Here is a 25857-nt window from a genome sequence, read left to right as displayed (position 1 = left end):
ATAATATTACAGGAAGGGGGGAGAATATTACAGGGAGGGAGGGAGGGGGGAGAATATTACAAGGAGGGAGGGGGGAGAGTATTACAGGGAGGGAGGGGGAGAGTATTACAGGGAGGGAAGGGGGAGTATTACAGGGAGGGAGGGGGAGAGTATTACAGGGAGGGAGGGGGGAGTATTACAGGGAGGGAGAGGGGAGTATTACAGGGAGGGAGGGGGGATAATATTACAGGGAGGGAGGGGGGGGAATATTACAGGGAGGGGGAGGTGAGGGTCTCTGGGGGGGTTACACAGCGCGGACACCGGCTGACAGACTGGCTCTAAGCCCTACCCTGAAAATAAGCCCTAGTGTGTTTTTTGTGATTAAAATTAATTTAAGACCCGGTCTTATTTTCGGAGAAACACGGTATATTAAGGCTTAACCATCTCCGAAAATAGTATGCATCATTTAAATGGTCTAAAAAACAGCTAGATCTCTGCTACATATGGTAGGTAGGTGTATAAGAAAATGGTGAAATGAAGGTTAGAGCAGACACTGGAAAGCAAGGCATGTAACGTCCGATAGCATTGGATTGTTTTTGGAGATTTGTTATTCTGTTAAAGAACATGTCTCTAAATAACCGTCCCAGCGGTTCTTTAATAAAATAGTATTTTATTTTTTTTAAAAGAAACCCACTGTGTCTGTGTATATTTTGATTTAGCCCTCCCCCACCTCTTTTATAGAAAAAGAAAGTTAAACAGAATTTTCTTCTAGCACCGACACTCCACCACAGCTAATCCATCTACTTTGAATTCATCAAGCTTTATGATGTTCGGCTTATCCAATGTATCTCACAGGGAAGCATTTACAGAGGACTGCACTGTGCATTTACGCAGTGTAAACATTTCAATGGGTAAACCGACTGACAGCTCAGTATGCTATTATTTACAACAAGCAGACGCTAGGTCTGCAATATCCTAAATACGCGATTGGCATCACCATGCTGGGTTTGATAATGCCAATCATGAAAACCTTTGAAAATCAAAGAATGTGAAGGAAGATGCAGTCGTTATGTCTGGTTGAAACAGCAAAGTTTAACATTGTCCAGAAAAAGGGATAGCATTTATGCACCAATGATGTAGTGGTGTTGGTGCTTAGAGTATTCCTTTAAGAATATGTATAAAGAACTGGAGAATAGGGAAGATTCCATATGAATGGGCTAGCCATATAGAGGTCGGGAAGAAATCAGACACAAGAGAAGGGTGAAAGAAACAAAGGGGGGAGAGACACAAGATGGTAAGGACCAGAAGTGGCTGATAGTGGGGAAGTTTGAGACATGAGGAAGGCATAAGAGACACACAGATGGGTGTAAGAGACACAAGGGGGTGTAAGAGACATAAGAGGAGCATAAGCGATACAGAGAGTCATAAGAGACAATTTGGGAAGGGGGCAAAATGCATTTTCTCCCAGGTGCCAAGCAACCTAAGTATGTCTCGGGTCATTTGGACTGCTGTATGCCCTTATTAACACAAATAAATGGTACACATGAAGGCTTGTTGTGTGTAGTGTTGAAATATAGTTCATGCACCTTACAAAGCCAAAGATTAATATTTTATGTATATCTTGTGAATCATCAATATGGCTTTATCATCACAGCAATCAGTGAGTCACAGGTCAAAATGGCTAGTAGCAAAAAAAGCTACGTGTTCTGTTAGAATACCTCTATTGCTTATTGTACCGCATATTATACTGAACCCAGACCCTATTGTGACAATGATATATGCAGCAGCTTTTGAATGCAAACTGGAGAAAAACAAGAGGATTACTAGTATACCTAGAGGGTACAGACAAAGTAGAACAGTATACCTACTAGATACTAGTATATAGAACAGCAGTCCATAAAGTAAAATTTAACTTTTAATAATCAATTTAAAAGTGATAAATATAAAACAAAAAACAATTCCTAGGGACAGAGCTCATAAAGAAGACAGGGCTAGTAGAAAAGAGGAGAAACATAGAACTAATCGTAATGTAATTTGTCTAACGAAAAAATGCCACATACGTAGATTAGTAGCTGGCTGCACTGTTAACGGGAAGGATATTGGTACAAGGAGCACTAACAGATAAGATAATCACTCAAAATGAATATAGATACTTAGTATCTCAGTCTAACATCACCATAGCCACCTTCTATTGTCTCCCTAAGGTGCACAAGGATTTGAGTAACCCCCCAGGGAGACCTATCGTTTCAGGTAACCATAGCTTAACAGAGAGAGCAAGCCAATTTTTAGACAAGCTGCTACAGCCTTTAGTCCAGGGCCTCAAATCCCACATACGAGACACTAAACAAACACTTTTGGTCTTGGAAAATCTTACTGTGCCACCCTATACGTCCGTGGCAAGCCTAGACGTGGTAGCATTGTATAACAACATCCCACATGATAAGGGGCTGATGGGGGTGGCTTATTTCCTTGAGAAGTCTGAAACTTTCAGCGAACCAGAACAACGGTTCAATTTGGCACTGTTAAAATTTTTATTAACACATAACTATTTTACCTTCAATGGCAAATATTTTTTACAACTGAGGGGCACTGCCATGGGTTCGTCGTGTGCACCCAGCTATGCAAACCTGTATTTGGGGTGGTGGGAGGAAACCATGGTGTTTACAAACTCAAATTAAATTTACACCTCATTTATTTTTAAATGGTATCGCTACATAGATGATGTGTTAATCTTCTGGTTGGGTTCTTTTCAACTGTTCAAAGAGATGGTGGATATCTTGAATGACAATCAAATCAATCTCCAGTTGACTCATGTCATTCATGAGAACCAACTAGTCTTCCTTGATTTAACGATTAACATCCAGGATGATGGGCAAATCACTACAGTACTCTTCAGGAAACCCACGGCAACAAATAGTTTGTTGCACTGGCAAAGTTTCCACCCCCATCACGTCAAGGCCAATATACCTTATGGCCAATATTTAAGAGCAAAAAGGAACTGCTCCAACCTGGAAGACTTTGAAAAGGAAGCCAAAGAATTCCGATCAAGATTTAAAAATTTAGGCTATCCCAACAGGATTTTAAAGAAAGCCTCTCAAAGGACTAAGACTGTGGACAGATCAGAAAGTCTACACAGACCTCCCAAAAATACCTCCACCACCCCAGGCACAACTAGGTTTATAGGGACATACGATAGGAATTGGAACCAGGCATTACAGGTGCTATCCAAAAATTGGCCGGTATTACAATATGACACATGCCTTAAGGATGCAATTTCTAATCAGCCCTCTATGACATTTCGGAGAGCCAAAAATCTGGCGGATCACTTAACTCATAGCCATTTAAAACCAGTACAAATTACACCAACATGGCTTCAAACAAAGGGTCTTTTTAAATGCGGCCACTGTAAGGCCTGTGATTTCATTTTACCCTCTAAAACGGTGCACAATAAAAGAACATCCAAAGACGTAGTGGTCAATACTTTTATTAATTGCAGTTCTACAAACGTAATATACCTTGTAACATGTGTCTGTGGTTTACAGTACATCGGCAAGACATATCAACAACTGCGTCAACGGATTTTACAACATGTCAATTCAGTTATGAATGTACACATTGAAACACATATAGCCAAACATGTAAGACTGAATCATGCTTCAAAACCTAGTGTGTTAAAATTCCAGGTGATTCAGAAAATATTTCAGAATCACAGAAAAGGGGACATTAATGTCTCCTTATTAAAAGCTGGATTCCAAACATTGTATCCTAAGGGATTAAATGAGGAATTCAACTTCACTCTGTTTATTCATTCATAAAAAGGAAGAAGTGTTATGTAACTTCCCTGTAATGGAATCACTGTTTGTGACTATTGTATCTCCATACCCCATTGAGGAACTATAGAAAACATATGCCTATATCAATCATTTGCTTATCCTTTAAAAAATAAGGTTAAACTTAACGCTCTATATATTACATGAAAGTTTTGATCTATATCTAGGACATTAATTTTATACTCTCTATATTTGAGTGGTATTTTAATCTTAATTTTACTTAATTTCCTTTTGTTTTCTTTCTCCTTTTTTTACTGTCCCCTTCCCTCTCCTTCCCCCCCCCCCCTCCCCCCCTTCTTGTCTTTGTCTCTGTCACTTCTTTGAGCATGTGACATTGTACAATAGTGACTCAAAGGATAAATCATTTTGTGTTTTCCTTTTCTGACAGCACATATTATATACAAGAAATAAGGGGGAAAAGAAATAGAGAGAACCAAAACCGTGTTTATTCTTACTGTAATATTCTCTAACAAGGAGTTGGAATGATTGGAAGCAACATTGTTGCTAAATTTTGACACACTACATGTGAGACACTTATAACCATGGAGGTGCTAATTTTGCTAACCAGTTGAAGGACGATTTACACTTTGAGTTTTTCGCACATCCTCCATGAGTTCTTTAAGTGTTATCCTTTTTCTAGCTGAATTTTCTTATGTAAATGAATATTACTTCATAAATATACTTTGATTTACATATATTCAGTGCCTATCCGCTCGTACAATATTTTGGACCCGGCAGGGTTAATTGCGGTGATGGCCTGTCTCCACCCCCTCTCTTACGTTGGCAAAATCTGAAGCCAATCCGAGTAGAGGGCGGGATATTTAAACGATGACCAAACGTACACTCGGTTCCCCTGGTAGAGCCGCGAGTCGGCGAAACGCGCGTCGGGACTTTTTAGAAAGGAGGGGGGAGGAGACAGACAGGGAAGATACGTGCAACATTGATGCAGTTAGTTGCAGGACTTTATACCTCTGTACCCTCCTCTCGAACCATTACTCTATTGGATTTTAGCAGGGACAGTGATATAGAAGATAGGACTGAATACTAAAGATAGAATTAGAGGACACAGTATTTTCGTTTACTTAGACAGTATTTAGGTCTAGGGTTGTTTTGGGGACGCTGGGGAATTCTAGCGTACGGATTTCTTCCTCACCCCTCTCCCCCACCCCGTTAACAGTGCAGCCAGCTACTAATCTACGTATGTGGCATTTTTTCGTTAGACAAATTACATTACGATTAGTTCTATGTTTCTCCTCTTTTCTACTAGCCCTGTCTTCTTTATGAACTCTGTCCCTAGGAATTTTTTTTGTTTTATATTTATCACTTTTAAATTGATTATTAAAAGTTAAATTTTACTTTATGGACTGCTGTTCTATATAATAGTATCTAGTAGGTGTACTGTTCTACTTTGTCTGTACCCTCTAGGTATACTAGTAATCCTCTTGTTTTTCTCCAGTTATTATTCAGTAGGGGTTATCCCCCAGTCAATTCCAGCAGTTTGACACAGTCTCCCTATTATTTCCTCTCTCTATGGCGAAAGCTTTTGAATCATGTTAAAGTAACAACAGCAAACATTTTGGCATTCAGGCTCTGACTGGTGCGAGATTGGCTTAATCAAACGCTGATGTTCCACAGAAAGAAAAGAGCGTAACCTATTATAGGATATGAGTGAAAACGAAACACTACTTACTTCCTCATCGGTGAATTAAAAAAACGCACACAAACTGTGATGTGAATTCAAATTAACTTCTCACTTTACACTGCATAGAAGAGATATGTGGCATCTATCACATAAAAAGCCTAATAATTGGTGGTTTGATACAACGAAGAGCAAAAAAAATAAATGTGATCCCTAAACGTCTATTTTAAACAACTGAAACAAGGTTTGTCAAAGAACAGTGAGAATGTGTGTTTTGGAGTTTGCTGTAAATATTAAATTAGGAATGGTGACTAAGTACCACCTGTTGTGCTTTTAAAACAGATAAATAAATCTGACCGAAACACGCTCCTACCAACGTAGCCTTGTGGAGTGTAGAATGGGAACAGGTTTAATTATGAGTTTCGCCACCTGGATTATCTTCCTCAGGGGGTAAATTATAGACATGTTGGCTAGATTTCAATAGACAATGCCACTTTCTATGGCCAGTTAAGACAGGAATGTGAGAGGTGATGCATTAATGCTGAGAGATGCAGAGATGGGATTTAAAATTCTTATGGAAGATGCAAGGAGGACTATATCTTTTACGGGTAAGCAGGAATATGTTAAATGGCCAAATAGCAGCTCTTAAACCAATGAAGATATCTTGTATCAGTTTGCCAGCTCCACCATGGATGGAAGAATGTGGATGTTAAACCTCCATCCTGCTCACCCCTCTCTTTCATGATTGGTTCAGACTGGAGACCTTTCCTGAAATCGGACAATTCTCCCTAATGACTAGAGCATGATGGCCATTGCAATGGCATCAGAATGCAATTATATCGGTCACTTCAATCCTGTACCTCCCCCCCCCCCCCCCAGCAATTAGGAGACATACTTGCAATAAAAATATAAGTGCAGCTACAGTGTTTGTAGTTGCTGTGATGTCAAGCTAAATAAACATCTTAAGACGTTTCTTCTGCTCTTCTCGGTCACTCAACTGTCAGCCTAGTGGTTTATGCTAAGTGTTGATTGACAGGTGAAAGAGGGGGATATTTTTTAAACTGACTTTTCAAAAAATATATACATGTGTGATCAATTATATTATACACTTTAAATGTAATTTATAGACCATTAATATTTACAATAATTAGGTAACACACCAAAATATTTTCAGTAAGAAATATTTCACTGTGACCTGCTGAAGTGTCGTGCTTATTTCTCTTTTTGGATTTTTATTGTGTGATGCTAAATTTGAAGCTGATATCCAAACAGCAGTACCTGCATATGGCATCCTCACATACTAGCCTCTTCAACCCAAACCAGCCCATCCACGCCCATTAAATGCTACTTTCCCTGTTTACCCCCGGGGAGTGGGATGAGATTGACCTTCCATTGCAATGTCCATCTATACGGACACACTAATTCTGAATTTGGGGAAACCACTTAAAGCATTGGTTGTGTTGAGCTATTCCAATTGCTTTTATTTGATCTGTTCGTGGCAAACTGCTGAAAGTCCAGAGCAATTTATTAAACAAAAACAATTGAGAATAACAATGAAAATAATAATGAGGCAGGCAGCAATGTCCAATTAATAAGAAAACCACAATTTTCTATTTAATTTGACATTTTGATTCCTGCTTCTTTACTGTTTAGGTTTAGATAGTTAATGACTAGCTTTGCTATAGTAATTTTAATAAACTACTCACCCATAAGTTGTCGTGCCTTTTTTTCAGAAAACGGTTGACTTCGAGGATGTTTCACATGAGTGGATGCAAAATGCAAATGTGTCCCGGTAAGGCTGATATTCTTCCTCTGACGATGGTTCAGCTTCAAGTGATGGAAAATCAGTACGTGGAAAATAATAATGACCAACAATGGCATGACAAAAAACAAAATACTGCGTGTCTGCAGAATGCTCTTGTAGACAATAAAAGGCTTTTGTTCCAGCATTTCACATACAGTAGAATCGAGTACAGCTTCCTCCTGGGACGTGGCTGTGTAGTCTAAGATACAGGCTGATGATTCACCATACACTATAGCTACTGGGATGGTGGTAAGTAAAGCCAAAAGCCAGATGAAAGCCAACAGATAGACCATGCGAGATTTACGAAGGCCAGTAACGGACCACATCGGGTGGCAAATTGCAATATATCTCTCTAAAGTAAATGAAATAATGGTCCAGCTGGTTGTAGCACAGTAAACCTGCCTTATCATAAAGTAAAGCTTACATACAGCGTCAGAAAGAGCCCAAGGGTAATACTGCCAGAAGTACCGGTAAAGTGTGACCGGGATTGTTAGAAGCAACAAAACATCTGCCAGAGCCAAACTGAGGAGGTAAAAACGAACAGAGCTCACTTTAATTTTTCCATTTTTTAAGAGCGTTAGGATGCTGAGACCATTAGCCAGGATGCCAAATATAAAGAGGAGGCTGTAAAAGATGGTGGCTGGTATGGCGACATGACTGGGTTCCTGGCGTTGGGCACCAATGAAGAGTCGATGGAGGGTTCCATGAGTCAAGTTGGATTGTTCACTTTCATGCCATATCGATTCATTGCCAAAACTGATGTGCTTCATGCATTCGTTAAAAATTTGAGGTTTAGATTCATTCATGTCTACTTTTATCAAATTTGAATCTAAACAGCAAAACATAAAAAATAAAAAATAAAAATAAGGAATGTATGATTATATATAGACATTGCAACAGACGATTTTTTTTTTTTTTTAATAAACACTGTGGTTAAATAGAAAATACTCAAATCAGAAAAGTTACAGTTTAAAATGCAGAACAAGGACGTATGGATGTTTCGATTAAACTGCAACCTTTTCTGAAATGATCAAGCTGTTCTTGCTAAATTCTAAATCCACACGTACATTACACACTCTGTTCCCCCCACACAAATGATACAAGACTTATCAGTCAGAGCAGTCTAACTCTGTCATTGAAACCGTTATCAATTATTCATGAATCGTAATCACTGTATACATTTTCTACAAACATATGTCTCAAAATGAATGGATGAATCAACACAACATATTCTCTTTTGTGATTTATGCATTATATTAAAATATCAGGATATGTGTATATATGAATGTAAAGGAGTATTTTATATACAGATCAGACCACCAAATTGGATAACTGTCAGGTTTGTTGAATGTAGTAATTCATCACCAGTGGTTGATAACGTTTTCTATATTGAATGTTTTTTTTTTATTATTAAAGGGCATTAAATTACAACTGTCATCAACCCATTACTTATCTTTTTTTTTTAAACTATTACATTTGTTAAACCTGAAAATTATATATATATTTATTTTTATTTTATTTATTTTTTACATTATTATTTTTATTAATTTCTCCATCCACATTTTTAACGTAGATAGCGACATTTAAGTAATATTAGTGTGAATAAAACTTAGAAAGAAAGCTAGCATCAAAATAATCCAGCATAGAGCTGATGGAATCGTGCCCAGCTCATTTGCAAGAGATTGTCTGGCCCTCCACCAAGCAATGGTAATTAGAAACTCAAGGTACAAATAAAAATATTAATAATTAAAAATAATAAAATAAATAAGTAACATGATGTGAATAAAAATTAAAAGAAATATATATATATATATATATATAAAACAAAAATGTCTGGGCAGATATATTTGGCAGCATATCCTCGGAGCCACATCCAAAAGGCTTCACTTGAAAGCCATCCTTGCCACACTCCAGATTTTTTGTACTGTGGATAGGTAGCAGAACCCTAAATCAGCACCCAGACTTCTTAGAGGTGTCATGCCACAGGCATTCAAAAGACTCAGGCAAAAGGCTAACTTTCCAGAGAGCTCAAAGTTGCCACACAAATGAGGTGGGAAGGGGGCCAGCATGAAGAAGAACAGAACCGAGCCTAAGGTGAGTGGACCGCCAATCACCACAGAAGCATGTCCTTTAACCGCAGGGCAGAGACGATTTTGGTTGGGTACAAAGAGGCGGATCAGCGGGATGTGGTGTGCTAGGCTCTGCCCCCTCATGTTAGGTTCCACAAGAGCTTGCATCGCTCTTGCTACAAACTGAGGACATGTCTTGCCTATTGCGAGTGGGCCAGGCCTAATGAGAGGGGGCAGATCTTAATGTGAGGGGTGAAGCCTAGCACTGTACACCCTGCCAATCCGCCTCTTTGTACCCACCCAGTACCCAGGATCAGCTCTGCAACATGGCATAGGAACGATGCATATTCTGAAAATTTCATCGAACACCTCCAGTGCCAAACATATTGTAGATGACAATTTAAATATATCCTTCAAACAGAAGCGTAGCAGGTGTATGCTGCACATGGGTGTTAGACCTCTGTGGGGCTGTACATTAGAAAATAACCAGTCCATCTGGTAGAGAGATGTGTACTGATATCCGATGTGCCCCAAACTCCAGCCAAAAGTAACTCTATTAAACAGGATGGCTCAGATTCAGGGCATCAGAGCAAGAGTTTGGAGAGAAAGCTTCTGAACAGCATGTCTGTCCAGCCCTACCCCCTGGTTATGGTTTTGATTTGTTTCTAGATACTGAATTGGTGGGTCAGTTCAAATAGTTTAAAGGAACAGTCCAAGCACCATAACCATTGAACTCATTCCCACGATAATTAGTCAGACCATCTTAGCATAGAAATATAGAAACATAGAATGTGACGACAGATAAGAACCATTTGGCCCATATAGTCTGCCCAATTTTTTAAATACATTCTTAGACTTCACTGTGTTAATCTCTACCACCTCAGCTTATTGGCTATTCCATGCATACTTCCTAATATTATTTGTAAAACCTTGCCCCTCTAATTTAAGACTATGTCTTCTTGTTGTGGTAGTTTTTCTTCTTTTGAATATAGTCTCCTCCTTTACTGTGTTGATTGCCTTTATGTATTTAAATGTTTCTATCATATCCCCCTATCTCGTCTTTCCTCCAAGCTATACATGTTAAGATCCTTTAACCTTTCCTGGTAAGTTTTATCCTGCAATCCATGAACCAGTTTAGTAGCCCTTCTCTGAACTCTCTCTAAAGTATCAATATCCTTCTGGAGATACAGTCTCCAGTACTGCGTACAATACTCCAAGTGAGGTCTCACCAGGGTTCTGTACAATGGCATGAACACTTCCCTCTTTCTACTGCTAATACCCAGGGCCGCCATCAGGGGGTGACAACCATAACGGTAGCGCATGCTGATGGGGTCCATCGGGTGTCCCACTCACTTAGGGCCACCCGATGGGCCCTGTATCTTCAGGGGCCCGGTCCCCCCGGGCCCCTTTAAAAAAAATCCCAACCGCAAAGTACTGCTGGGAGGAAGTGGCCGTCACTTCCTCCCAGCTCCCTCCCCTCCCCTCAGTGCCGCGCGGGAGGCAAGAAAGACAGGCCGCAGCCCGCAAGAGCCATGCCGACTCCCATCAGCCAAAGCCTTCCACCTGCAAAAAAAGGTAAGAAAAATTTGCTGTATTTGTGTATGTATGTCTGTGTGTATGTCAGAATGTATGTTAGAATGTCTGTGTATGTTAGAATGTCTGTGTGTATGTCAGTATGTCTGTGTGTATGTTAAAATGTCTGTGTGTATGTTAGAATGTCTGTGTGTATGTCAGTATGTCTGTGTGTATGTTAGAATGTCTGTGTGTATGTCAGTATGTATGTCAGTATGTCTGTGTGTATGTCAGTATGTCTGTGTGTATGTTAAAATGCCTGTGTGTATGTTAGAATGGCTGTGTGTATGTCAGTATGTCTGTGTGTATGTTAGAATGGCTGTGTGTATGTCAGTATGTCTGTGTGTATGTCAGTGTGTCTGTGTGTATGTTAGAATGTCTGTGTGAATGTCAGTATGTCTGTGTGTATGTTAAAATGTCTGTGTGTATGTTAGAATGTCTGTGTGTATGTTAGAATGTCTGTGTGTATATCAGAATGTCTGTGTGTATGCCAGTATGTCTGTGTGTATGTTAGTATGTCTGTGTGTATTAGGGATCGACCGATTATCGGTTTTACCGATATAATCGGCCGATATTCGGTATTTTCGGCAATATCGGTATCGGCCAATAGGGATACCGATATTGCCGATAATACCTCCCAGGACCGCCAAGCTCATTACAAGCCCGGCGGTCCTGGGGAGAGCAGGCAGCAAGCGTTTACTCACCTCCCAGCAGCTCCTCCAGCTTCCCAGTGTAAATCTCGCGAGACCCGCGGCCAGCTCTGACGGCCGCGGGTCTCGCGAGATTTACACTGGGGAGCTGGAGAAGCTGCTGGGAGGTGAGTAAACGCTTCCTGCCCCCCCTCCCACAGCTCAGCCAATGCCACTGGACCACCAGGGATTAACATACAAGGCAACAAGCAGGGAGGGGGGACAACAAAAAACAAATAATAATAATTAAATATAAATATATATATATATATATATATATATATATATATATATATAAAAACATTTTTTAATATAAAATAAAAAAAAAATATTTAATAAAAAAAATGCCCCCTCACAGATACACTACACAAACACACTGTGTATATAATTAAGTGTGTTTGTATAGTGTGTGTGTGTATAATAATGCAGTGTGTGTTTGTATAGTGTGTGTGTGTGTGTGTATAATAATGCAGTGTGTGTTTGTATAGTGTGTGTGTGTATAATAATGCAGTGTGTGTTTGTATAGTGTGTGTGTATAATAATGCAGTGTGTTTGTATAGTGTGTGTGTGTGTGTGTGTGTGTGTATAATAATGCAGTGTGTGTTTGTATAGTGTGTGTGTGTGTGTGTGTGTGTGTATAATAATGCAGTGTGTTTGTATAGTGTGTGTGTGTATAATAATGCAGTGTGTGTTTGTATAGTGTGTGTGTATAATAATGCAGTGTGTTTGTATAGTGTGTGTGTGTGTATAATAATGCAGTGTGTGTTTGTATAGTGTGTGTGTGTGTATAATAATGCAGTGTGTTTGTATAGTGTGTGTGTGTGTGTATAATAATGCAGTGTGTGTTTGTATAGTGTGTGTGTGTGTGTATAATAATGCAGTGTGTGTTTGTATAGTGTGTGTGTATATAATGCAGTGTGTGTTTGTATAGTGTGTGTGTATAATAATGCAGTGTGTGTTTGTATAGTGTGTGTGTGTGTGTATAATAATGCAGTGTGTGTTTGTATAGTGTGTGTGTGTGTATAATAATGCAGTGTGTGTTTGTATAGTGTGTGTGTATATAATGCAGTGTGTTTGTATAGTGTGTGTGTGTATGTAATGCAGTGTGTGTTTGTATAGTGTGTGTGTATAATAATGCAATGTGTGTTTGTATAGTGTGTGTGTGTGTATAATAATGCAGTGTGTGTTTATATAGTGTGTGTGTATAATAATGCAGTGTGTGTTTGTATAGTGTGTGTGTATATAATGCAGTGTGTGTTTGTATAGTGTGTGTGTATATAATGCAGTGTGTGTGTGTGTATATATAATGCAGTGTGTGTTTGTATAGTGTGTGAATAATAATGCAGTGTGTGTTTGTATAGTGTGTGTATATAATGCAGTGTGTTTGTATAGTGTGTGCATTATATACACACTATACAAACACACTGCAATATACACACACACTATACAAACACACTGCATTATATACACACACACACACTATACAAACACACTGCATTATTATACACACACACACTATACAAACACACACTGCACAAACACACACTGCATTATATACACTGTGTTTGTGTAGTGTGTTTATATAATTCAGTGTGTGTTTGTGTAGTGTGTTTATATAATTCAGTGTGTGTTTGTGTAGTGTGTTTATATAATGCACACTACACACACACTCTGCATTATATACATACACTATACAAACACACACTCTGCATTATATAAACACACACACTCTGCATTCCTTATATACACACACACTACACAAACACGCACACTTTGCATTTAGAATATACAGCATTCACTTTACACACACTACACAAACACTCTGCTTTCATTATATACACACTAGACAAATACACACTGCATCCACTACACTCACACTGCATCCACTACACACACACTACACAAACACTGCATCCACTACACACACACTGCATCCACTACACGTGGCATGTATATTTTGTGCATTTACCTTTAGAAATAGTTTTTATTTTCCAAAATGGTAAATGTACAGAATATCGGCAAATTATATCGGCTATCAGCCTAAAAGTTCACAGAATATCGGTATCGGTATCGGCTTTAAAAAATCAATATCGGTCGATCCCTAGTGTGTATGTTAGTATGTCTGTGTGTATGTCAGTATGTCTGTGTGTATGTCAGTATGTCTGTGTGTATGTCAGAATGTCTGTGTGTATGTCAGTATGTCTGTGTGTATGTTAGTATGTCTGTGTGTATGTCAGTATGTCTGTATCATGTATGTCTGTATGTATGTCAGTATGTCTGTATGTATGTCAGAATGTCTGTGTGTATGTCAGTATGTCCGTATGTATGTCAGAATGTCTGTGTGTATGTTAGAATGTCTGTGTGTATGTTAGAATGTCTGTGTGTATGTTAGAATGTTTGTGTATGCTAGAATGTCTGTGTATGTCAGTATGTCTGTGTGTATGTTAGTATGTCTGTGTGTATGTCAGTATGTCTGTATCATGTATGTCTGTATGTATGTCAGTATGTCTGTATGTATGTCAGAATGTCTGTGTGTATGTCAGTATGTCCGTATATATGTCAGAATGTATGTGTGTATGTTAGAATGGCTGTGTGTATGTTAGAATGTCTGTGTGTATGTCAGTATGTCTGTGTGTATGTCAGTATGTCTGTGTGTATGTTAGAATGTCTGTGTGTATGTTAGAATGTCTGTGTGTATGTTAGAATGTTTGTGTATGCTAGAATGTCTGTGTATGTCAGTATGTCTGTGTGTATGTTAGAATGTCTGTGTGTATGTTAGAATGTCTGTGTGTATGTCAGAATGTCTATGTGTATGTTAGAATGTCTGTGTGTATGTTAGAATGTCTGTGTGTATGTTAGAATGTCTTTGTGTATGTCAGAATGTCTGTGTGTATGTCAGAATGTCTGTGTGTATGTTAGAATGTCTGAGTGTATGTTAGAATGTCTGAGTGTATGTTAGAATGTCTGTATGTATGTTAGAATGTCTGTGTGTATGTCAGTATGTCTGTGTGTATGTTAGAATGTCTGTGTGTATGTTAGAATGTCTGTGTGTATGTTAGAATGTCTGTATGTATGTTAGAATGTCTGTGTGTATGTTAGAATGTCTGTATGTATGTTAGAATGTCTGTGTGTATGTCAGTATGTCTGTATGTATGTCAGTATGTCTGTGTGTATGTTAGAATATCCGTGTGTATGTCAGAATGTCTGTGTGTATGTCAGAATGTCTGTGACTGTCTGTGTGTGTATGTCAGTATGTCTGTATGTATGTATATATGTATGTATGCCAGTATGAATTAATGTATGTCTGTGTGTATGTATGTAATGTCGGTGTATGTATGTGTAAGTCCTCATGCATGTGTGTCTGTATGTATGTTAGTATGTGTCTATCTGTCACTATGTATGCCTGTGTGTCTGTATATGTGTGTATGTCTCAGTATGTGTGTGTCAGTATGTATGTCTATATGCGTGTATTTCTGTTTCAGTATGTGTGTCTGTTAGTATGTATTTGTGTGTGTGTGTGTGTGTCTGTGTCCTTTTGTATCAGTGTGTGTTTTTGTGTCTGTGTGTATTCCTGTGGGCGGGATTTGGAGGCGGACCCTGTGGGCGGGATTGGAGGCGGGCCCCAGGGGGCCCAGACCCTGAGCTGAGTTAGGGGCCCCAAAATTTCTGGTGGCGGCCCTGCTAATACCGCTCCTTATACAACCAAGCATTCTGCCAGCATTTCCTGCTGCTCTATTACATTGTCTGCCTACCTTTAAGTCATCAGAAATAATTACCCCTAAATCCCATTCCTCAGATGTTGAGGTTAGAACTCTATCAAATATTCTATACCCTGCCCTTGGGTTTTTACGTCCAAGATGCATTATCTTGCACTTATCCACATTAATAGTCAGCTGCCACAACTCGGACCATTTTTCTAGTTTACCTAAATCATTTGCCATTTGGATTATCCCTCCTGGAACATGAACAATGTTAGCACAATTTAACTAGATCCCACTAGGAAGCCATGGCCACAATTCCTAATAACGTTTCTCTAATTTAGGACAATCTGGTCAGCTATAGAGAACTAAACAAGACCATGTAGGACCGTGCTTCGTGGCTTAGAGTGTTACGCAGAACAGAAGCGAATTCTAGTCTAGAATTTAAATGATAATTCGAAGTTCCAATACGAGGACAGTTTCTTGCCATATGCCAAGATGTTTAGAACATTTGATATAGTCCAAATTTCTATTGCACAAAAAGGCACATTCCATGATCCTATATTATATGGGCCAGGTGGCTCAGAGAACCCTTAACCCTCTTCACAATTTTACTTAGGGAAGATCTCCACTTTTTCTATGTTAAAATCTAAATGAAAATGGAAGGAATAAAACAAAAAAAAACATATGCTACAAACAATAATATCAAGAAAGGCTATAGAAAAGCTGTAAAGCATTAAGATAAAGAAACATATGGGAAAGCTAAGCCAGATAGAGAGGTTGGCTGCAATTAATTTCCTTTTTAGCATGTTCTTATAAAATATTTTTCAACAATCTGTGCTGATTAAAATGAGTGAGTTCCATATATTTCAGTCAGTACACGTCTCTCGCTGATATGATCTGTAAGAAAGATTCCCAGCGGGCCTGTAAATCACCAGTGTGCTATTAATTGACAGCCACAATCACAGAAGATAAAATGTCTAAAATGAACAATTTTCCTGATGACTTTATAATGGAAAATATAACTAACAATTCATGAAATGTTGGTAATATTGTGTACTATAGTAAATCTAGCAATGTTCTACAAGGTATTTAAATAAGTATTATCCTGCAGTGAGGGAACATTCGTAAATCCTTTCAAAATTACCAGCAATACAACACTGTTTTGATGTGGTCTGATCTTTATATTCATAGCTACAATGACTTAAAAGTTCCTACAATTGTCAATTACTTACCCACTAATATTTTATACCATTATATTTTTCTTTAAAGAACAGCTTAAAGCTCATCATATTTTTGGGTTATTTGGAGTGAAGTGCTTATTTCATGTCCTGGAACAACATTTTGACTAAGTTAAAGAGGGTTAGTTTTGACCTTGTGGGGCTCATCAGCATGGCATCGGTTGTGGCCTGGAAGTTGAAGTCTCTCTGAGAGCATATAGCTGTGTACCAAAAAGTTTGTGGTGAGACCAAACACAGTAAAATTAGCAACAGTGCAAACAGAAAATGTACTGTTATTACCCCCTGCATATCTCAAGTTGGGCTTTTTTCAAGATTATCCCAGAGATCTCCGCATGACATGTACATTTGTCATTCAGTGATACTTAGGGAAGGATCCTTAGTTAAGGACCTACACTATATACTAGATAATCCTCCTGCCCACCAGCCACTCACCAGTTAGATATATGCTTTGAATTACATTCACATTGCCTGAAGATAGACTAAATGTATTACACTTCCAGGAACCCTTATTATAAGCCGCAAAAGGATACATAGGTTTTTAAATTTATGCTGTACATCTTTAGCATCCCTAATCTTGTATTCACAGGTTCCACATTTTTTTTTTATAACTTTTTAGTTTATGTTTACTTTTTTTATCTTTTTTTTGTGCCACATTAAGGGTTTTCTTGATTCTATAAAATACACTCAACATTGTCTTCATGTTCTCTAGATAGCTGCTCCTAAGAATGCATCTGAAATCCTACCTCTGAATGCTTGAAGTTAGTTATTATTTAATACACCTGGAAATTGTTATTTTAGAAAATTATGTCTTTTTCTAAGGATCAGGCATGAGGTTTGTGGTAATAGAATACATTTTGGGTGATTAGCTAGGATGTGAACATAGATTTTGAACATTTCTATATCTAAAGATTGAAAACAAAAGTTGAATGTTATATTGAATTTTTCAACAATCAGTTTCCACACTAGTAATGTCACTGAAATAGATTCAGAGAACAATATCTACTGACATTTAACTGCTATTTCAAATGTTACCTCAGTCAACATAAACAAATTATTGAGTAGAAATACAATGTATAATATGTGTATTCACAGAGATGAAACATGGTGCTACAGTCAGGGATGTTTCTACCGCGAGGCTAACAAGGCATTTGCCTTGGGCGGCAATTTCCAGTGCCCCCAAATGCCCAGGCAAATACCTTGTTTGCCTCATTTTATGGGAGCCCAAGAGCTGGCCGGCTGGCCAACTTTGGGCTCCCCCGGGCTAGGAGGGAGCACTTTCCCCTGAGCTCTCTCTGCTCAGCTCCTTAGCAGTAATGCCGGGAGCCGGAATATGAAGTCACTCTGCAGCGCACGAGGGAGCTGAGCAGAGAGAGCTCAGGGGAAAGTGCTCCCTCACCGCCCGCCTGCACGTCTGGCCACCTCCCTGCCCTGCAGCCCCATTTGACCCCAGGTGAAATATTCACACAGCTATCCCAGAAGTAGGGAGGTTGGGTGGATCTCAATTTAAAAATAATAATAATAATGATAATTATGAGTGGGGGAAATGTGTGTATGTGTGTGTCAGTGAATGTGAGTGAGTGTCAGTGAATGTGAGTAAGTGAGTGTTTGTCAGTGAATGTGAGTGAGTGTCAGTGTATGTGAGTGTGTGTTAGTGAATGTGAGTGTGTGTCAGTGAATGTGAGTGAGTGTGTCAGTGAATGTGAGTGAGTGAGTGTGTCTGTCAGTGAATGTGAGTGTCAGTTCATGTGAGTGTTTGTCAGTGAATGTGAGTGAGTGTGTGTCAGTGAATGTGAGTGTGTGTCAGTGAATGTGAGTCAGTGTGTGTTAGTGAATGTGAGTCTGTGTGTCAGTGAATGTAAGTGAGTGTGTGTGTCTGACAGTGAATGTGAGTGTGTGTGTCAGTGAATGTGAGTGTGTGTGTCAGTGAATTTGAGTGAGTGTGTGTGTCTGTCAGTCAGTGTGTGTCTGTCAGTCAGTGTATATGTGTCGGTCAGTGAGTGCGTGCATCCGTCAGCAAGAGTGTGCGTCTGTCAGTAAGTCTGTCAGTGAGTGTGTCAGTGTGTCCGAGTAAGTGTATGTCTGTCTATCAGTGTGTCAAATCAGTGAGTGTGTGTATGTCATTGTTTGTCAGTGTATATGAGAGTGTGTGTCTGTCAATGAGTGTATGCATCTATCAGTGAGTGTGCGTCTATCAGTGAGTGAGCGCCTGTCAGTCAAAGTGCGACCTTGACAGGAAGGGGTTGGGAAAATTTAAATTAGAGAGGGTGCCCGAGCACCGTCCTGCCTAAGGCAGCACAAACCCTAAATACACCACTGGCTACATTTCCAGGGTCGTATCCCAAATTACAGAAAATGGCAAATCCCACAAACAGAGGTACTAAGTAGTAGACATGTGCACAAGTGAAATTTTAATTTCATACAAATAATTTTGTACTAAATAAAAATTTCATTTGTCAATCCTGAATTTCTCTCTTGCAACTGTCATTAGTCTAATACTATCCTTACTTTTTGTGTCACTTTACCCCACTCCCTCTAGCATGTAAGCTCATTGAGTAGTGCCCTCAACCCCTCTGTTCCTGTGTGTCCAACTTGTCTGGTTACAATTACATGTCTGTTCGTCCACCCACTGTAAAGTGCTGCAGAATTTGTTGGCCCTATATAAATAATAACATAATAATAATAATAATAATAATAATAATAATAATAATAATAAATCCTCCCGCATGCCGCCTAAATAGCGAGCAGCCACTGGGGCATGTCGCCTAAACAAATGTAAACATACTAGTAACTGGGCAGCTATAAACTGTGTTTTTACTAAAAATTATTGTAATAGATCACTAGCATCTACTTTTGGTCTGTGGGATCTGATTTGAGTTTAATCAATAAGTAGTTTATTCGCACAATTGGTTCCATTAATTACATCAGATTAGTGCATATCTCATTCATGTATTGTATGGACAAGCTGGACCAAGACAACACAGCTAAAAGAGAAGTCAAAACTCCACCCTTGCCGTATCTCAGCCAGGGGGCAAGTTTATAGATGTTTATAGTAATTTTACAAAGTTATAAGTCAATTTCAGCAATGAGGGTTTAGGACAGGGCTCAAAATGTCTTATGGGAGATGAGGTCCACAGCATCTGGAGTGCCAAAGATTGCCTATCCATGCCATAAACTCTCCAGGCTTGCAGTGGCAAATAACTTTTAAGACTTGCTTGAAACTTAGGACTTGAAATTTAGCTCCGACAAAGGGTACTCTCTATACAATAACCTTTGTAATCAAGTTGTGATGGTGCTTAGACTGACCTCTTAGCTATTATCTGTTTTAGAAAATAAATATCTTGAGGCATAAAGTAAGAAACATTGTTTTAGCTGCTGATAGTTCTTTAGTACTAGTATAATATTTACATGACACTCTGATACCTATTTAGATTTTTTCCATCTTAAATAAAGCTTGTTTTTTTTGCATAATATATGTAAATTGGCTGTATCGTCATAATGCCCAATTATTTGTTTGAAAAAACACTTTGAAATCTGCTAGATACATATGATATTTCTTCAAGGTGAATAAACAAAGAAATTTGTTGCAAACATTTAAGACTGAAAGAAATTCGAAGTATATTTTTTTATCCAGAGAAATGTTCATTTGTTCACTGCGCCATGAGTCATTCACATTCATATTAAGTAACCATAAACACTACCTGCTTCTGATGAGAATCAGAAGGCTGAGCGCCTTGCTAATATTGAATTTTGCATTTCTGCTTACAAAATCCTACAGTAACTTCCCTACATGAATACAACAATTTCAGTGTATTTAGTTTGGTCGATACGATTAGTGTGTGGGAGAACAAATTTGCTGTACTTAAAATGGGCACATGATGCACCATAACCAATGTGAGGACAATCCGTCCAATTCAGAAGCAATTTAAACTCTCCACACAACGAAACCAAATTAATTGTGATTTTCTTGACTTTGTTTTATAGTAAATGGGGTATATGTAGATGATCACTGCATATAATCTTTACAATTTGGTTTGAAGGGTTAATGTTCTGCTAATATTCTGTTGATTTTATTAATTTGGAAAAGATCCTGGGACCATTTCCTGATAGGCGGATATGGCAGATTTTTAATACATAATTGAGTTAACTTTTAATTGTATATTAGGCAGGTGCGACTCTTTGTTCCTGGTGGCTCGGATGATTGAAATGCCTTTTAATCCATATATGAACAAAACAATCTGTCTGAGATTTACCTAAAGAGTCTTATATAAGCACACAACATTACATATATACACACTCAAACACTCACAATGTTACACACTGTTATACCTTTCCCTGGTGGTCCAGTGCATCTGTTCTGTACCTCCTCTGGATGTAAGCAGTGTAGCTTTGCTGTGATATTGTGCGGTAACACACTAAAGCTCATTGCAGTGGTTCTGGAGCTATTATGTCTATAATTGAGTGTTATACAATAGAAGATGGAAGTGCACTCAACCCATCTGTCTTGGAATCCAGGGTGCTCCAATGGAAAAGTCCCAGTACCAGATGGACCAAATATGAAATATAAATGTAGAAAGTAATCCAGGCACTCCAACAAATTCCAAATAAATAGGCAATTTTATTAGAACCAGGAACTACACAGCAACGTTTCAACCCCTTAGGGTTGACAAAGACCCTAAGGGGTTGAAACATTGCTGTGTAGTTCCTGGTTCTAATAAAATTGCCTATTTATTTGGAATTCGTTGGAGTGCCTGGATTACTTTCTACATTTATAATTGAGTGTTTTCTGTGATGCATAAATTAGATATTCAATAGGGATGACAGCATGACAACCGAGTGCTCGCTGAAGGAAGGGCCAATCCCGGCGAGAGATAAAAGCTATCGTACCCAGCCGGTCAAGGTGGTAACTGAGACTGGCCCATGTGGCTTAACGTAGGACACTAATAATTGTCGGGATGAGGTAATCGTAGCGTACATAGGCGTGCAGTGTCTAGACCACGCAAAGTTGGGTTCCGATGAAAAAAAAATGGGTAAAAAAAAAAACAACGTAGAGTCCGTCTAGTACGTCGAGACACCCTTCCAGGGAAAATGAGGCATCCACGTGGAATGCTAGAATGTCCAAAATCTGATGGAAAGATACCATTCATAAAAAAGAGGGTAAACTTCACTGTCAATAGATCACTCCTTTATGAAACAAAGAACTTGGGCCACATCCGAAATGGAGGAGTATTCGGTGCAGGGGTCTATGTAACGAATGTCCCTAAGTGGTCTACAAACCAAGGGATTCCGACCTATTGGCTTTCCTTGTAATGGAACGTGAGCCGCTGAAATTGCAGAACGCACGGTATTGATGGACCGGTAGGACTTACATTCCGAGAACAGGGAAGTGAGAAAGTTCAATATGGAGGATACAGAGGCCGTAAAAGGATCCAGGTTCTGTGCCATACACCAATTACCCATAAATTCCAAACTGAGCGATAACACTTCCTCGTTCCAGGGGCCCATGAGTCCCAGAGTATATCTCTAGCCGTTGGCGAAAAGTCATCGGTGCATCAAACACCCCTGAAAGACTCCAGGCCACTGAAGAGAGATGAGGATTCCCCATGAAATTCGTGAGTATCATCAGATCATCTGTTAATAGCGGAGGGTCCTGGTATGACAGTGCAAGGAGATCTGGGACCCAAGGTTGACTCTGCCACCATGGCGTCACCAGTTGGATTGCCACATCCAGCATTCTGATGTGATGAACCACTCTCGCGATCATTGCAAAGGGTGGAAATGTGTAAGTCCCTTTGGTCGGCCATGCCTGCAGGAATGCGTCTATCGATGCACTCTCTGGGTCTGGTAATCAGCAGTAGAAAATTGGGAGTTTGCGGTTGGTGCAAGATGGAAAAGTCGATTGTGTGGAAGGTGGCTCTGCCATTTCACACCTGCATACCATCAAGCCACCATCAAAGTTCTTGTCGGATTTCTTTCGTCATGGGTACCAGTTAGTCGTAAGTGTGGTTTTTCCTGAGGAAACAGGCTGTTAGGCGTTACATGGCCAGAGAGTGTCGGGGACCTGGGAAGATCGCCTGGATGGAGGAGGATAGTAGTCTTACGATCCATGCCAGCAGTCTGAGTGGGATCGAATCCCAACATAGTATCTTCCGTATTGCCACGACTGTGGTAGTTGGAAGTCTGAGTGTACATGACAGGGAGTCGATGTCGAACCCCAGGACTTGCACATATTGAGTTGGAGTCAGTGTTGACTTTTCTCGATTGACCAGGAAGCCAAGGGATTCTGACACGGTCACCCTGTAATCTGTGGTTGAAAGAAGGTGGTTGCAATTCTGGTCGGAGAGTAGAATGTCGTCTGGGAAAGCCAGGCGTCGTATGCCTTGACCCCGTAAGTGAGTCATCTCTGGCTTCAGAAACCTTCGTAAAGCACCATGGTGCCAAACTGCGCCCGAAGGGGAGGCAGGTGAATTGCCATGGTGTCCCGTTCCAGAGGAACCAAAAGGAGGGATGTCTGCCGTTGTCACTAGTACACACAAGTAGGCACCTTTAAGTCTAGGTGGGTAAATCAGTCCCCTCCTTGCCGGGGGTGCTGCAATTGATGGATACCTTTCTTTTTGAAATGGTGGTATGTAAAAATGTTTAACCATTGAAGGGCTGAGTCAACCCTGCTGGGGAATTGAACCTGTGACCCCTGAGGGTTAAACAGATTCTTCTGACTAAGTATTAGCCTTTCATGAAAGGCTCACCGAATAATTTTCCTCGTGCCTGTGGGTCCAATTTCTTAGCCCCGAGGTTTATCAATTTGCTATCAATTCAATCCATCACTTCTGGGTCCACTCCTGAACATCGTGCGCCCCGTCGCGCATTGTTTGCTGATAGGAGTCAGCCTGGGTGTATGCCTCATCCATTAGGGTCAGAACCCGGGCGAGCGGCCAAACAGCTTATCCTGGGCTCCCTCAAAAACCCTTTCTCAACCACTTTCCTTGGGTCTCTACCCCCTCGAGCCATGAAAGCCAGCATCATCTGGTCAAATTCTGGGGTATAGGCTAACTTATCCGGAGTGAAGTTCTGGGGCACTCTGATCTCAGCCGCTTGCGGACCTCTGTGCCTTCCGTAGCAAGAAGTGCATAGTTTAAGGTGGTGTCCAATCTCCTATGGGTGGGTGGCGAATGTTTCTCAGGTCAAACAGCGTTGGCCCATGGTGTCAAAAAAGAGCTCACCGGGGGAGCGGAGCCAACCACCAAACGGATCAGACGCATCTAGTCTGAGCTCCAGCGCCTAAACTAATTTTTTGGAGCCAACTCTGTACCAACTGCACCCACTATTCCACAAAGGTGCCCAAACCACCCACAAGCTACAGGCGAACACGAAGGTACCAGCATCGACCCAGCACGGTACCGGAGTAACCCGATCGAGGTTTGAGGCCTACCGGGCTTGAGCTGGGAAGAGACGGCTCTACCAGGTCTCCGAACGGTGTTTGGTTGCCGCCCCCCCAGACCGGTGGGGGTTATCCCGGTCCACACGGGCAAACACGATCAAAGTCCGCCAGGCCCAAACAGCGGGCATCAACCAAGCTGCAAAGTGCGGACAAAAAGGTTCACCACAAGATGGCGGAGCACCCATGGCCACGTGTGAGGGCAAGGACAGAGCCGACACGCAAAACGAGCCAGTCTACCACACAGTACCGTCTCGCAAACCGTGATGGCCCCCAAGAAGGGCTAACTGATACCCCAGGGCAGAAAAACTATCAGCAGCAAGAAACAAGCAAGGAGAAGACAGGCGGGAAAAGCGTAAGTCCCCCCCTGGGCACTCAAGACGTAACATGCACACAGCCTCACCAGATAGGCCCACTCGGGCTGAAGACCTCCTGGGGATTAAACCCCAAGCATCGCACACCAGAGCCGAGGATTCAGCGCCACAACCGGCAACACTCCAATGGATCCCACGGCAGAGCCCGACCAGGGAAGACTGCAGCCTCCTACGGGACATTCCTAGTTCGCGGAACACGGATGCAGGTCTACAGGACGGCTTGGGGCTATGGGGAGGACTTGCTGGGACTGCCTCTAAATCTTTTGCTACCCCCAAGCCTATCACCTAACCAGGGAATCGGCTAGCTGGAGACTCTACACCTACACCTGTGGTGCTGGCTGACACCCGCACCCACAGGGATAGCGGCTAGCACATATGGCTACACACACACAAAATCCTACACGACCACCCCCATAACGCTATAAACACCAAACATAAAGCAAGCCGCAACACTCACCTGGCACAAATATCACTAGGCCCCCACACCTGTTACACTGGCTAACAGACCCGCCATGGGGAGCAATAAGCTTGAGCCCTCGCCCGATGCCCGTGGCAACCAAAACCTGCAACCCAACCGAACAACCCAATCGACACACAAGTACCTTTACACTCACCGCTTGGGCAGACACGTAAGACATTTCACTGTTTAGCTAATCAGCCCTGGCATACTTTTACTTTTGCTTATATAATCTTGGGGAACAGACCCTGAATAATGTTAACTCTTTGGTATAACTTGGCTTCCTTTCTCATATAATAGAAACATGTCATTGCATTTTAAGCTTAAACGCCAGACTAATGCTCCCGTGTCTCTAATACTTTAACCTGAAACTGAGTAACTTTATCCAGACCTATGAGCAGACCTATTAACCCGTAATGTCAATGCTTTAGCAATGTTTAAATAGAGGGCTAATCATTACTTTATGCAGGTCGCATCTATTACCTCTTTTCTTTGTGAAACGTTGAATGCTAGAAATTGTTGAGACCTGCAGCAAACGTGTTATAACAGCTTGTTTATCTTTAGATTTTAAAAATGTGCAGAGACCAAACTGTCATACAAATGTACAACTATGTCAAAACTATGCTTGCATATGCTGTCGTGGCAGTGTAAGATGCATTGTTATTACTTGCACACAAAAATAAAGAATTAAAAAAAAAAAAAAAAAAAAGAGCTCACCATCCGGCTGCGCCAAAACCAGCTCTTCCTCCACATGACTTACATGCTGGGGCTCATCCAGAAAGGTCTCCTTCACAAAGGAGTTGGGACCCCAAGTTCCATCATCAGAATGGGAATCTTATGCTTGCCACTCGTTGAGAAACGATAGTGATGGTGGGACCTCCTCGTCCGAGAAAGCGTCATAAGTTGGAGGGTTTACAGGCCGTGAACGTTTTCCCTTCTTTAGGGGAGCCTTACCCTTAGCGGCATTTCGTGGGAAATCAGTCGAATGGTCGCTTGAAATAAATGAAGAGAGACAGAACAGTAATACAGGAAAAAACTGAACGGAGGGGAAAAAAATTAACACAGAAAATTTG

The 25857-nt window shown here is 40.5% G+C and overlaps 2 protein-coding genes across 2 annotated transcripts in view; both read right to left on the bottom strand.

The window, feature by feature from the left end:
- Nucleotides 1-25857, bottom strand: part of LOC134575555 (tumor necrosis factor receptor superfamily member 1A-like) — a 486416-nt gene that overhangs the window by 196044 nt on the left and 264515 nt on the right. The gene's annotated exons all lie outside the window — the stretch shown is intronic.
- LOC134575488 (neurotensin receptor type 1-like) overlaps nucleotides 1-25857 on the bottom strand; it is a 36526-nt gene that overhangs the window by 5865 nt on the left and 4804 nt on the right. The window contains exon 2 of the mRNA XM_063434800.1: nucleotides 7155-8081. Coding sequence (XP_063290870.1) covers nucleotides 7155-8058 — 904 coding nt within the window. The 5' untranslated portion in view covers nucleotides 8059-8081. The remainder of the gene's footprint in view (nucleotides 1-7154; nucleotides 8082-25857) is intronic.

This window comes from Pelobates fuscus, chromosome 10, assembly GCF_036172605.1.
Source record: "Pelobates fuscus isolate aPelFus1 chromosome 10, aPelFus1.pri, whole genome shotgun sequence".
NCBI lineage: Eukaryota > Metazoa > Chordata > Amphibia > Anura > Pelobatidae > Pelobates > Pelobates fuscus.
Note: the sequence above shows the minus strand (reverse complement) of the source record. Positions and strands in the feature narration are given on the sequence as shown.